This window comes from Natrix helvetica (genome assembly GCF_964273705.1).
Source record: "Natrix helvetica genome assembly, chromosome: 6".
In the NCBI taxonomy this organism is placed as follows: Eukaryota; Metazoa; Chordata; class Lepidosauria; order Squamata; family Natricidae; genus Natrix; species Natrix helvetica.
The window spans coordinates 14,725,612-14,739,580 of record NC_138553.1 but is presented as its reverse complement, the minus strand read 5'-3'; the positions used below and the strand labels follow the sequence as shown (position 1 = coordinate 14,739,580).

Genomic DNA, 13,969 nt, shown 5'->3' with positions numbered 1-13,969 from the left:
CCAAGTACCCAAATTTTGATCATATGACCATGGTGATAACCACTTGCAAAAGCTTTCTTAGGTAGGTCTGGGAGCCAAGAACACCCAAGGGAATCTTGTGTGTGTGTGTGTGTGTATGTGTTCAACCATAATCCCTTCCAATAACATTTAGAAACTTAAACTAAGATTTTCATAAGGACATTGCAAAATACCAAGAAGAAAAATATATCTCATGGAAAAACATTGAAGCAAAACCAGACAAACTCTTATACCAATCATTGTTATTCCAATAATTAGTGAACAAAATATATATTTTACAGGATAATTTGGGTATAGTAGGGAGTTCACAAAACATATTTTATAAACTGAATTAAATTTTGTGGGTAATAATTTTCTTGTTCTATTCATTTTTATACTTCAGACGTTATAAAAACCAACAGAGCACCTCTACATCTTCTGGTAAAATTAATCTTTATATATCCAACCACAGCCAGCATATCTCAGAGCTTTGATTTTAATCTGAAAAGAAATTCATTTGCTAAACCAACGATCTTTTGAACTGTCCACTATTTTGAATTTTCCATGCAAAGGTCAAGATTTATTTACTAGAACTACTGAAATAATAAACACTTTCCACATCAGATGCTCTGCTGCTAATGCCAATATTCAGTGTCTCTTGATGAATATGGATTTCAGAAAGAACCCAAAGGATTCTGAAGAATGGATAAATATCCTGATACTCAGAGGTAGTATGGCTTGAACTGTTTCAGCCGAACCAGTAGCAGAAATTGCGAGTGGGCCTGCCCACCCGCTCCGCTCTATGCCGTCTTATTTAGGCATATTTTTAAGGCTGGGCGCATGCGCATAAGGCGAGGCGAACCAGTGGTAACAAAATGTGAAACCATTGCTGCTGATACTTCTATAATGGGATTTTTATGAGAGCAAAAAAAAAAAAAAACCATTTAGATTATATTCTATGATTTGGGTAGGAGTATTACAAAAATATGCCGCATATGTTCCTTACCTTCTGTAATAAGAGGGAGCCAGAATATTTTGTGACAATATAATACAAATCCTCACCAAAGGCGTCAGCCCAGGACTTCACTCTATGCAAAAGGAAGGTGGGGGGAAACACAACATCGTCATTAGTTATTGCCATGTCTCTAGGAGTGTTCATGGGATCAGGATGGCAGCTACATCCTTGCAATCAAAGCTCCATCCTTTTTTACATGAATTTTAAAAGCTAAGAAGGTGGCTGCATTTCAACCATGCAATCAAAGCCCTGCTGCATGTAAAAAGGGGTAGGGGGGCTCTATTTTAAGGTAGTAGCCATCATCTTGACCTCTTTGATACTCTTGCAGATACCCTTGCATATCATTCTGCCAATTAAGTAGGAATGACCAATATGGACATGCTAGTATTGTAACGTGTCAGCTCCAGATGTTGAGAAACCACTCTAGTGAGACAAGCAATTTGGAAACGCTTCCTGATTGGATGTCTCATTGTCCCTCAGCCTACTTACTTGCCTCTGAGCCCAGTCCACAGAGGGTCGCATTGGACGGGAGGAAAAGAGATGTGGAGCCTACCATTCCTTCTCTTTCCTCTTATCCCTACTGAGGTGGGACATATGATAAAAGAGAGAAGAGTGGGACCATCAGGTCTTCTGTTGTTCAACAGTGGGGCAGTAGTTGGCCTTGCAAGGACTGAGCCCAGGGGCGAAATTCAGCAGGTTCTGACAGGTTCTGGAGAACCGGTAGCGGAAATTTTGAGTAGTCTGGAGAACCGGCAAATACCACCTCTGGCTGGCCCCGGAAAGGGGTGGGAATAGAGATTTTGCAATATCCTTCCCCTGCCATGTCCAATAAGCCACACCCATAGAACCGGTAGTAAAAAAAATTGAATTTCACCACTGACTGAGCCACATTGTACTGCACTAAGACGAGGGGTAGGATTCAGCCAGTTCGGGCAAACCGGTAGTTCCAGTGAGCATTTGGCCCCGCCTACCCGATCCTGTGCTTTCCTGTCCTATATGTCCCTAGTTTTTAGCTCAGCTGATTCATGCGGCACAGTGGATTGCCGTGCATCAGCTGTTTTACTTACAGGTGTTGACATTGAAGGTAAGTTTTCAAGTTTAAAAAGGTTGGGATTTTTATATGCTGCAGGTGCGTGCAAAGCGCACACTCACCTAACCGCTTATTAAACTGGTTGCATCCCACAACTGACTAAGACTCTGCAAGATCACAACTGAGGAGGACAAGAAGTTGTCTGAGTATATCAGTCACCATCCCTCAACAAAGCTTTGCTACAATATGGATGCAAACATTTACGAGAGTCCTAAATCAGTCTGTTTAATTGGTTGCTGTTATGTATGTGTTCTTCACGCCAGGAATGATAACTAGCTGGTACAATCTGGTTTGTGAGAGCTGATTAAAATTATTATACACATTTCAACTAAACTCTTACACGTGTTTTAGCTTCTCCAGGTAGGACAGAAATGAAAGCTCCAATTAAATTGTTTGCACGGCATTTCCTGTGTGTGTGGGTGAATTAATATCTTAACTCTAATTGTATTGGTTATTCTAAGACTCCAACACCTAATGAAGAATATATCTTCTATTGATCTGTGTTAGTAGAACTTGGTGTGTACAACTGTAGTTTTATGGATGAAGATTGATGCTACATTTTAAAGATACAGTACATGAGCCTATTTAATTCAATAGGACTCTAGAAATAAAATTATATACTACTTCAACTAGCTCTAGACAGGGAAGCATGCAATGTGTTTAGAATTGCAGCTGGTGCCTCATAAATAGTAAAGCCTTTAACACTGTTTTAATTATCTGTGTACCATATAAGGACAAACATTCTCTCTAAACATTCCCGTTTTCACCATCTACACTTAAGATGAATATCAAACTAGATTTTCCTCACATCTTCATTTTTCTCCAGGGACACTGTTTATTTGTTAAGCAATACCATTCAGCTCAAAGGGTATTATTTTTTGGTCAGTCTCACAACCTAAAACCACCGAATTCCTCAAAAGTTTCACTCTAGTTTTAGTTAAATTACATTATTTATAGCACGTTCTTGCTCTGTTTGTGATATCGAGAAAAGAGAAAGTTCAGTCCTTATTGATATCTTAGTAATTTAGTACTACGTAATCCTGATCAAACTGGTTTTGTTGGGATTTACTGTTTCTTTTTAAATCAATCTTTTGGGGTGGGGAATAGCTCTTTTAAAAAATACACGCTGGTCCATAGTGATTATTAACTACTTCAGTATTTTGCACGTTGAAGAGCTAATCAGTCCAATTACTGTCAGAACCGGTTATGGTCTAATGTAGATAATAACCCTGGTTCACACACATCCTTTCATCCCCAGCTTATGAATGAAACGATCTTATGTTGTCACCAAGCATACCAGTATAAAAATAGGCTTTCTCCACTTAAGCTGACCTTATCCAAGATATGCTTAATCTCTAACAGTTTGGCACCCTTTATCTTGAAGGCAGAGTCAGCTGCTCTGGGTGTGATTAGTGTGTGTTTTAACAGTGTAGAGTGATGCAGGCATTGCACGTCTCCCTGTGGTCTGTAGTCAGCTTCCATGAGAGCCATTTCTCCCCCAGTGTTTTCCTCACCATTCATAATGATCACACTCCTATTTTTGAAATCAGCTTCTCTCCTGGCTGATAATAACACAGGAAAGGAAAGCTTTTATTTTATCTGATAAAGAAGAAGGGATATCCATGCACAATTCCACCTTAGCTGTTATCTGAAAACAACCACTCTTCCACTATTTTATTTGGGTGAGGGGGAGAAAGAGCAATTTAACACTACTTGGCTTTAAAAGTATAGTGATCTGAAATGGCATCTATTTGTGTCTTTTACCTTTTTATTCTGCAAGGTCACTCAACTTCATAAAGACCTTGGGCAGTGTGTAACATTAAAAACAGTAAAATCAATAAAACAAAGAAAAGAACAATGTGTGTCCAGAAGAAAAAAAATGTTCAAACAGACATACAAAAGCTCATTTTGTATGGCCATCACCCATCCCATCCCTACCCAAGGCCTGAGGTTTTCAAAGAGTTTTTAAATACCTTCAGAACACAATCCATAAGGATTTTTTTTTGGGGGGGGGGGGATTCTGTTCCAGATCTATTTCCTCACTTTCCCTGCTTGTAATATCTTGAAGATGGCAGATGATGAATTGAACGTTTATTGCTTGTTTACCAGTTTTCCTGTATTGTTCAGTTTCAATCATCCTCAACTTATGAGATTGGTTGCCCAACAGCTATACTTCCAAGTCATTTACTGTACTCTTCAGGACTTATCTAGCTATGTAGTTAGGGCAGGACCTATCTTCCTCCTCTCTAGACCTCTTCTGTAGAAAGTAAGAAAGATGACCTTGATGAGGATAAGAAAAGGCTGTAGCCTAGACAAAGGGAGCGAAAACACTTTTTAGTCCAGAATATCCAGATAACATTTAGAAGTGGCTCACACAGATTCACCCAGGAGGAGGGGGGGGAGGAGGAGGGGGAGGAAGAAGAAGAAGAAGAAGAAGAAGAAGAAGAAGAAGAAGAAGAAGAAGAAGAAGAGGAAGAGGAAGAGGAAGAGGAAGAGGAAGAGGAAGAGGAAGAAGAGGAAGAGGAGGAGGAGGAGGAGGAGGAGGAGGAGGAGGAGGAGGAGGAGGAGGAGGAGGAGGAGGAGGAGGAGGAGGAGGTGGTGGTGGTGGAGGAGAATTGGAGCACATGGTTCAAATACCAGTAGCCTTGTAAGATTCTGTTATTTTAGATAATCTCAGTAAAAGTAGTTTTAGCATTCCTGTGGAGTTGATTTCCTGGTGGGGTCTATCTAGAGAGGCTGACATATTTCTATCCCAATATCTTCCTACATTTTCTTTATTTTACTTTATTTTAACTGGGGAGCTACCCAAAGAGATGTGGGAGGAAAGGCAGACAAGCCATCCGATAGAAATCAGACACGGTCTGAAATGAGGCTCACTCTATTCTTGCTGTGGTGCCCTGGTTGATGGATGTGAAAACCTTGCCTATCATAAGTGGTACATCCACCAATCAGGAAACACTTTTGACTTGGAGAAAGCACAGTAAAGGCAAAATAAGAGCTGAGAATGGGGACAGCAATTTCATGCTGCCTCAAAAATAGGTGAAAAGCACCTAAACTTAATCATAAGAAAAGAACCCTTACTTTCCCCATTTTCTTTCTGTTGTTACCAGCAGGACTCATGGATTTCAGCCAATCAGAATTCTGTAAATTCTGTAAATGTCTCAATGGAGCCATTTATGACACCCATATGAGCAGATATAGAAAATTTAGGAAGCAATGGGAAAGCTGTGCAGTTCCATTTGCTTTCCAGAGTTTCACATTTTTCAGAGAAAAGGGTGGAAAGGTATAGATTCAATAGGCGAAATCTACATCATGTGATTTGTGCTTCAAATTTGTAATCCTTGCTATAACAGATTGCTTGAATGCTTTGACTTGATTGAGATGTAAATGGCCTAATGGCATAGTAGGATGCCACCGGCTAAAATTTTCCAGGCTTCATAAGATTTTTTAAAACCCTTATTCTTTTTTAGAATTTATTCTGGGAAGCTATCCTTCAATTTTAATAAATCCCATAATATTTCACACCTAATTGTTCCAGTCTTCCCAAAACATCCACTAGCATGCACAAACACATATATTAAAATATTATTTTTATTGCAAGATCAGTTTGATATGTGCTGCAGGTTTCTGATCGAATGATCACAAAATAAGGAAGTTGCACTTATTATTTTTCATCCATTTCAACTCCTCTTCAAATGCCCCCACTCATCAACCCCATTGATGTCCTCATGCCCCTCTGTCCTATGAGTGACTTGCATTTTTCAATTAACACTTGGAAGAAAGGCTCCTTAGACAATTTAGCTCTTCCTATTTATGCTTGTAAGCCGTGAGATAACAAACTTCCAGCAATAACACCAATCAGATAATTATTTCCCTCCTTTGTCGTAGCAGGCACTCAGGGCTTGCTAGACGCTTAATCCTCATTAACATCTAACTTTCATTTGCTAATGCCTAAACCAAGCAAACTCTGGGGATAGAAGGGAGGTAAGAGAAATTGTAGGGCTATGAAACCTGCCCAGCAAAACCAACTGGTTTGTGAGTGCAATTCCAGAGTCTGTCCTTGCCTTTCAGTTCATGGAGAAGAGACCTCTGACACTTCAGGTCAATGTTTTTCAATCTTGGCCATTTGAACATGAGAGGATTACAAATGATCGAGGTTGGGAAACACTGCTATAAGTAATTAATGGGGACAATTTAAATAAACATGACACTGTTTGCTTCGTTCTCTGTATTTAACGTATTTAATGTTTCCATCCTGCAAATTCTAAATCAGTTGGCAGCACAGGAATTTCAGTTAGTTTCAGTTTGCCAGTCCAAAGCCCTCAGAAAGTGCACAGAGGAAAAATGCAAGTCTTAGGCCGCAACTAGGCCACACCTAGGACGCGGTGGTTAAGACACTGAGCTTGTAGATCAGGTTGGCAGTTTGATGGTTCAAATCCCTAGCGCTGCATGACGGAGTGAGCTCCCATTACTTGTCCCAGCTTCTGCCAACCTAGCAATTTGAAAGCATGTAAAAATGCAAGTAGAAAAAATAGGAACCATCTCTGGTGGGAAGGTAACAGCCTTCTGTGCACCTTTGGCATTTAGTCATGCCGGCCACATGACCACGGAGACGTCTTCAGACAGAGCTGGCTCTTCGGCTTTTAAACTGAGATGAGCACCGCTACCTAGAATCAGGAACGACTAGCACATATGTGCAAGGGGAATCTTTACCTAGGCCACAAAAATTGCCTACTTTTGCACTAAGAATAGAGAGGATCAGAAAGTGAGCTGAAAGGACATAGGTGTGAGAAGGATCTGATCCTTTTTCGTCTTATAAGGCCATTATATTTTGTGAACAATTATCTACTTATTAAACAGAAAAAGAAACAGGCCTAAGTGTCAACAGGGCCCATCTGCAGGAACAATGGAGGATTTTGGGGGGGTGGGGGAGAGAGCATGACATATATGGAATGACATCATGATGAAATCAACATTGCACTGATGTATGGTCAACTCTGCCCTTTCTGTATTTGTATGCACATTGCACAGAAGGATGAAAGGGGCAGAATTTGCCTTACGACAGTGCAATGATGATTTAATCATGTCATGCCACACTAAGTGTGCTGCAATCACTGTTGAAATTCCACATTTTCAGATTTTTTTTAAAAAAAATCAAGGGTTTTTTTATTTTATTTTGGGAAATATAACTTTTATTGCTATTGATCCAATGAGCTAACTGTGACTGCCTTTCTTGTTTATTTATTATTTTTGCATCCCTCCTTTATTGTTTTATAAGTAACCCAAGGCAACAAACATACATAACGCTCCTTCCTCCTCTTTCCCCCCCACAACAGCCCTGTGAGGTGTGTTGGAGTGAGAGAGAATGAGTGGCCCAAAGCCCTACTATCACTTTTTTGTGATATCTACCCTGTTTCCCCAAAAATAAGACAGACCTCCCTGGATAATAAGCTCAATTGGGCTTTTGAGCGCATGTGCTAAAATAACCCCTCCCCCCCAAAATAAGCCCTCCCCCCAAATATTGCGACATAGCAGCAAACACCTCAAAAATAATAAGTCCTTCCCAAAAATAAGGCCAAGTGCTTCTTTCGGAGGTCAAAAGAAAAATAAGACCCTGTCTTATTTTCAGGGAAACACGGTATCCATATTTGAGTCTTCCAAAAACTTTACTGCCATACCAGTTGCTGCCACCTCCAAGGGAAAGGATAACAAATTCCAACATACTTCTGCACTGTTTGAAGCTGTTTCTAATCATTCTTTAACACTGGTACAACCATGGGGAGCATAAGCCTGTATCACTTATGGGTTGGTGGTAAGACGAAGAGACCTTCATGGTAACTTGACAGAATGGAAGGAAGACAAGATGACTGTCTGGGAGCTCTGTTATCAGAGGCCTCATGAGGAAGAAGTTGCATAAACAGATCCAAAACCCAGGAGACAAATAAAAAGGAAAACAGAAAGATAGACAGCCCTAATGAGGAGAGGCAGCAGCTAAGAAAACTGCTGAGAGAAAAGCATTTATTTCCTTCCCTCAGACTGGTGTGAGGGAAAAGTTCTTTTTAAGCCATTGCCCACATTCAGAAGAAGAGAAGAACCCAGCCAGGAACAAACGAAGAGAAAAGAAGAAGAGAAAGTAAATGTTTGGACAGAACAGACATAGAAAGCATACACTCAAAAAGATGCAAACCCCTCATCAATTCCAGTGCTTTGGGTCTAATAGCCTATCTTAACCTGGCTATTGGTGATTCAAAAATAGACCCCTGGCTATCAATTTGTGTTGTGGTTAGTTCTAAGCAGGGACATGGTTTTGCCCAAATTTGCTTAAATCATGATTTGCCCAAAGTATGTATAACTTCTCCCCGGATTCATATCTAACATTTTCACTCCGCTTGTGACTATAGGTTGAATATGGGAGTCTATAAGTGCTTCCCTTAATTCTCATTTTACTAGGCTTAATTTTCTTCCTATGCTATTTTACACAGTTCAGCAATTCTGTACAAGCCAGACAAATGTGCAGGGTTTTTTTCCCCTTGAGTTGGTCAAGCTTGCAACCTTCAAAATGCAAGCCAACAGAGAAGCTTGTGCCAGCTGTTCTTCAATTAAAACGATGACTTTAATAAGATATGAATAATTGTAAGTAAAATGTTTGCATCAACTCTAATGGCCCTTTTGAGATAGGGGCAGAAAAACAAGTCGAAAGGGGATTGAGAAGCCCCACACATGTTCAAGGAGCGAAACTGTATGTATAGGGAAGGAATCCTGATAACAAAAGATGGCTTTTATATTATACAACATGAAACGTGGGTGTTGAGCAAAAGGGCTGGTTAGGAAATGGGGTATAAAATAGCAGCGCTGAGAGATTTTAAAGGGTGAAGAGCTAAATAGCATAAATAATAGAAGCAGATTAAAAAAATGTAGGCCACTTACGTTTCAAATGGTATTTTCGTTTGGGGCCTTGAGAAGGGCAGGAGGCAGCTGAATGAGAAGAAAAACCACAGGAGCATCCTCTGTGTCCAAATTATCGGCAGCAAAATCAGTTGCATAGACAGAATGTTTACCCCATTTCTTTCCTTTTAAGTTGTTCCTGGCACTAGAAAGCGAGTCTCCAACATCATGGTTGGCTGGGAACGAAGCTTGAATCAGGGTAGATGTAGAAGCATCTAACCCTTCATGCTTTTATCCTTGTGTCTCTTCTCCTCCCTCTTTTCAGGATGGGCAACAGCTTCCTGGGGAGACCACTAGAACCTTCTGTGTTGGATCTCAAGAAATGCTCTGCTCCATAGCTATGAAAGGTATCAAAGAGAGGCTAGTATCCATGCCCTGCAGAAATGGCAGACTAGAAGGGGAACTCCGTAAACAGCAAAAGCCACAGGATATACATAATCCACTGCCGGCCTTTTAATCCCCTCATATACCAGAAGCAGCTGCAGATTTAAGGAACTGGGCTGAGATAAAATCAGCCAGGATTACTCTAATTTCTAGAGACACGATACATCAATCTGTCCTTTCAGAGCCCAGAACTAGCCAACCTTAAGTCTTTTTTTTTTTTTTTGAAGCAGCATGGCATCACAATTTCACAACTTTAAACAAACCCTCCCTCCTGACTTTTGATCCCTCCGAAGAATCCTTAGCTCCCAATTTCATGGAAGGCTTTGTCTTCTGTTACCTACTGGACCGGTACTATATTCCTTGCTCTGCTCTTTGAATCCAATTTATTTCTTGGCTTCTAGTGTTTTCCCATCAGCATGGAAAATATGAAATATATTGAACTCCAAATCCTATTACCCAGGACAGTCTGATTAAAAGAGAGAATTTAGGTCCGGCACATAGTATTGATCATTATCCTGACATTTTGTATTGTATTGTTTTCTGCCACATTGTTTTCTGCTTTGGGGTTCCCCTCAGGAAAAATAGCCGGTGGACTGTAAACTATGAAAGCAGACACATCAATGCAAAAACAGGGTGATGCCGTAATTTTAATTAGTTTAGAAGCCAGAGGGAATTAGCACTGCAATGACCCTCTACCACTAGACTTGTAAAATTACTGGACATTCTGGGGATGTGTGAAAACAACTGGGTGGAAATGGGAGCAAGATGCTATCCTCAGAGCTACCAACTCTGAGCTACAAAACCTCAAAGCAGGGGTGGGCTTCAAACATTTTAGCAAGGGGTTCTCTACCCGGTTACTGGGTGGGCATGGCATAGTCGACCTCCTGCACCACGGCGGGTATGTGTGGGTTTTCCCCTCCCCAGGCTCCAGAGGTTTTTTTTGAGCCTCCAGGAGGGCGAAAATGGCCTCCCCAGGCTCCTGAGGGCCTCTGGAGGCAAGAACAGGCCCGTTTCCGGCCTTCTAGAACAGTGTTTCTCAACCATGGCAACTTGAAGATGTCCGGACTTCAACTCCCAGAATGCCCCAGCCAGCATTCTTCAAGTTGCCAAGGTTGAGAAACACTGTTCTAGAACTTCCGTAGGCCCGTTTTTCGCCCTCCCCAAGCCCAACTCACACACTCCAAGCTGCTTACCACATTAAAAACCACAATATAAGAACCATATCCCTTTTTCTGTCCTTCCATGTTTCTCAGCATTATGGACTCATTTTTTTTTACTGTGCTCCTTGATTTTTTTATTATTAGAGCTTGTGAATCATTTACATTTTCAGCTATCAGAGTAGCGTCATAAACACAGCACAGGTTCTTGATTATTTAAAACCATCCTCATCTTCCAGTCTAGCATCCCAGAAAATGTACTCAACATACAGGTTGAATAAATAATGAGAGCAGTGTTGTTTCATTTCTTTGCCAACAAGAAACAGTCTGTTTTGCCATGTTTTATCTAGACTGTACAGATTTTGCATGAAGACAATAAGATGTACCGGGATTCCTGTTTTCCTAAGAATATTCCACCATTTAACATGACTGGCCCAATCAAAACCCTAATTAATGACTCACATTTTACATATTTTACTATTTTGCCTCTTACATTGCCAAAAAATAATAATTTAAAAGTTCAGTAATGCAATGTGGGGGTGTTTTGGTGTATGCAGAAATGGGGTGGGGATATGCAGACTGGGAGCATTGAGCTACTCATCTAGGTTTAGCATGATGTTTGAACATCCTTTGTGCAGGGTTACAACAGATTAATGCACCTGCTCTTCCACAACGGTGAAAATTGTTATTCTGTGCCATCTCTTCACGTGGCACAAAAGACGGGATCTGTTTTGCTTTCTCCCCTGTTTTTTCATGCAAGCTCATTTACAGTGAAAAGGAACGTTAATTTTAAAAAATGGTGTGCACCAGTTGCTCTGCTTTGTACTTTGAAAAGTGTCTGAAAGGCTGAATGGAGAAGAAAGGAATCCCAGCAGGAGGCAGAGTGAGTGGGAAGCATCCAGGGAGTCAGGGAGTCATCAGTTTGAAAGCCTTCTCATTTCGTGTCCTCATCCGTCTTTTTCAAGGGAGGAAGAAAAGTCATGGTAATGAGATGTGAGTACCAAAGAAATTGAAAGCCCAGGCACAATGGAGAAAATACAAAGGGATTCAAAGTGGGCCTTTCTAAATATCTATGAATTATCTGTCTGAATACTAATAACTATCTGAATAACAGCAGATGTATTTCTAAATGTGATCTTCCGGCTTGAAGTAATTCTTAAAGTCTCCTCCAAAAGGATCAGGGAAGCATATTTTTGCCCTAAACCAGTATTTCTCAACATTTTCTTCACCACGGGCCCCCGTTAAATACCTTTTGTAGTCACGAGCCACCAAGATTTAACTCAAGATTTAACTAGTAATATTTTTTTCAAGTCTTCAAGGACCCTGTGATGACATTGCAGACCCCAGTGGTCTGTGCACCACAGGTTGAGAACTGCTGCCCTATTTTCTCGAGGGAGTAATTGCCAAATCTGATATTATCATTATCATTAATCATCGCACAGTCAGCCAGATGTTCAGTCTGGGTTTGGCATTTTTGTCTACCTATCGAGTCCTTACCAAGGACCTGGGATAGGCAAATCTGGATGTTTGATGGTGTTACAGATATTGTTGCAGGATGGAAGCAGTTCCAAGTAAAGCCACCTTCTGCAATTGACTGATGGCAAATTTGTCAATGCCTATGGTGTTCAAGTGGTGCTTCAGTTGTTTTAGGACTGCACCCAAGGCGCCTATTATTATTATTATTTCTTTTATTCATTTAACATGAAACTCAGTCAACTGAACATTCAAAAATGCATCACAAATACCATTGACTAGTGCTAATAGTTGATATGGGTTGCTGCCAGCATCCTAGGTATCAACCAAGTACCTTCTTAAAATATACGATCATCATCATCATCATCATCATTAGATTGGAAATGTAACATTTAAGGCCAGTCATCCACATATACTTATCAGGAAAGCCGCTTTGGCTATAGTTGTCTGATCCACAAGATGCATCACAAAAGATATGGAATTGTTACATAAAATAGCTGGGAAAGGACACCATGTTCTACCATGGGTGGAATGGAAGAGTAGCGAATTTTATGGTGTATTGACAGCAAAACACACAAAGTGACAATAGCTAGGTTCTGTTAATCTATTGTGTGATTAGATAAGCCACAACTGCCTAGATTTGCACAACTTCCTAAGCCATAATCACAGTACATAAATTGGAATGACTAGATTCCTAAACATACAGCTAAACAAACGGCTCTATGGCTTAGTGTGTTGGGCGTTTTATCTACTTGACCCAACAACTTGGGTCAAGTAGATAAAATAACTCGTTCTGCAGCTGCAATAGCAGCAGATTTAATCCCATACTTAAAACTGCAGGATACTGTATGCAAAGATGTAACAAATTGCTTAACAGAGGTAAGCTGAACTATGTGAGGAAAATATGCTTACACTAGTTAGAATTTCATCTCATCTCATCTCATCTCATCTCATTATTTCATACAATGAGTGATATTTGCTAAAGAAATTAAATGCTATGTTAAAAAACCTGCATCTCTAAATTTTCTTCCCTCCTTGTCTTACTCTTGAAAGAAGCTATTGTACTATCCCATTCAGGTAACTAATGAAGGAATGCTCTAGATCAGGGCGTCAAACTCACATCGTCACGGCAGTGTCCGGACTTTTTTTCCCTTTGCTAAACTGGGCAGGGGCGTGGCCAGCATGTAACGCATACGGCCCACGGGCCATGAGTTTGACAGCCCTGCCTTGATCCAACCATTATCATTACCATCTTTTGCAGGCCAAGAAAACTTTTCCTATAGCTGCTCTGTCCCTATGGAATACGCTTCTCTGTAAAAATGTGTACAGCTCAAGGTTTCTGGGTTTTGTACCATGAAACCCAGATCAGAATTACTACTTCATGTGATCTCAACATCACACTCCTGTTGGTGGTAGACCAGGACTGCATTGGCTCCTTTGACAGCTGCAACAGACTATGGGTCCATGCTTAATATGTGATCTACTAAGACCCCCAGGTCCTTCTCACAATCACTACTGCCAGGACATGTTAAAAAAAAAACACACCCATCAATTTAAAACTGTGGATTTCCCCCCCTCTTGTTTTGCCTCAAAGGAAACGTCAATTTATTACCAACTCTATCATATTCATTCTCTCTTCATCAAGGTATTCACCAATCAACACATTTCTAAAGAACTACAATACTTTAATTTTCTTATCATCACTGATTTTATTTTTAGTCAATTTACAAATAGGAATGTTTTTTCTCCTAATTGGGCATCAAGTCTGTATAGTATGGTATAACTGTTAGTTATACTATATTACAGTATAACTGGCTTGCTTCTTAAAGTTAGTATAACTGGCTTGCATTAACTCTAGTCCCTACTTTTTAGAATAACCTTCATTGCAAAACTCTAAACCAGAGGTTG

General features: G+C 40.3%; 1 protein-coding gene across 1 annotated transcript in view; it reads right to left on the bottom strand.

Moving 5' to 3' along the window:
- Nucleotides 1-1,138, bottom strand: part of CACNA2D4 (calcium voltage-gated channel auxiliary subunit alpha2delta 4) — a gene marked incomplete at both ends in the record, with an annotated part of 173,230 nt that extends 172,092 nt beyond the window's left edge. Inside the window, one exon of the mRNA XM_081958700.1 lies at nt 1,004-1,138. Coding sequence (XP_081814826.1) covers nt 1,004-1,138 — 135 coding nt within the window. The remainder of the gene's footprint in view (nt 1-1,003) is intronic.
- Nucleotides 1,139-13,969: the final 12,831 nt, after the last annotated feature.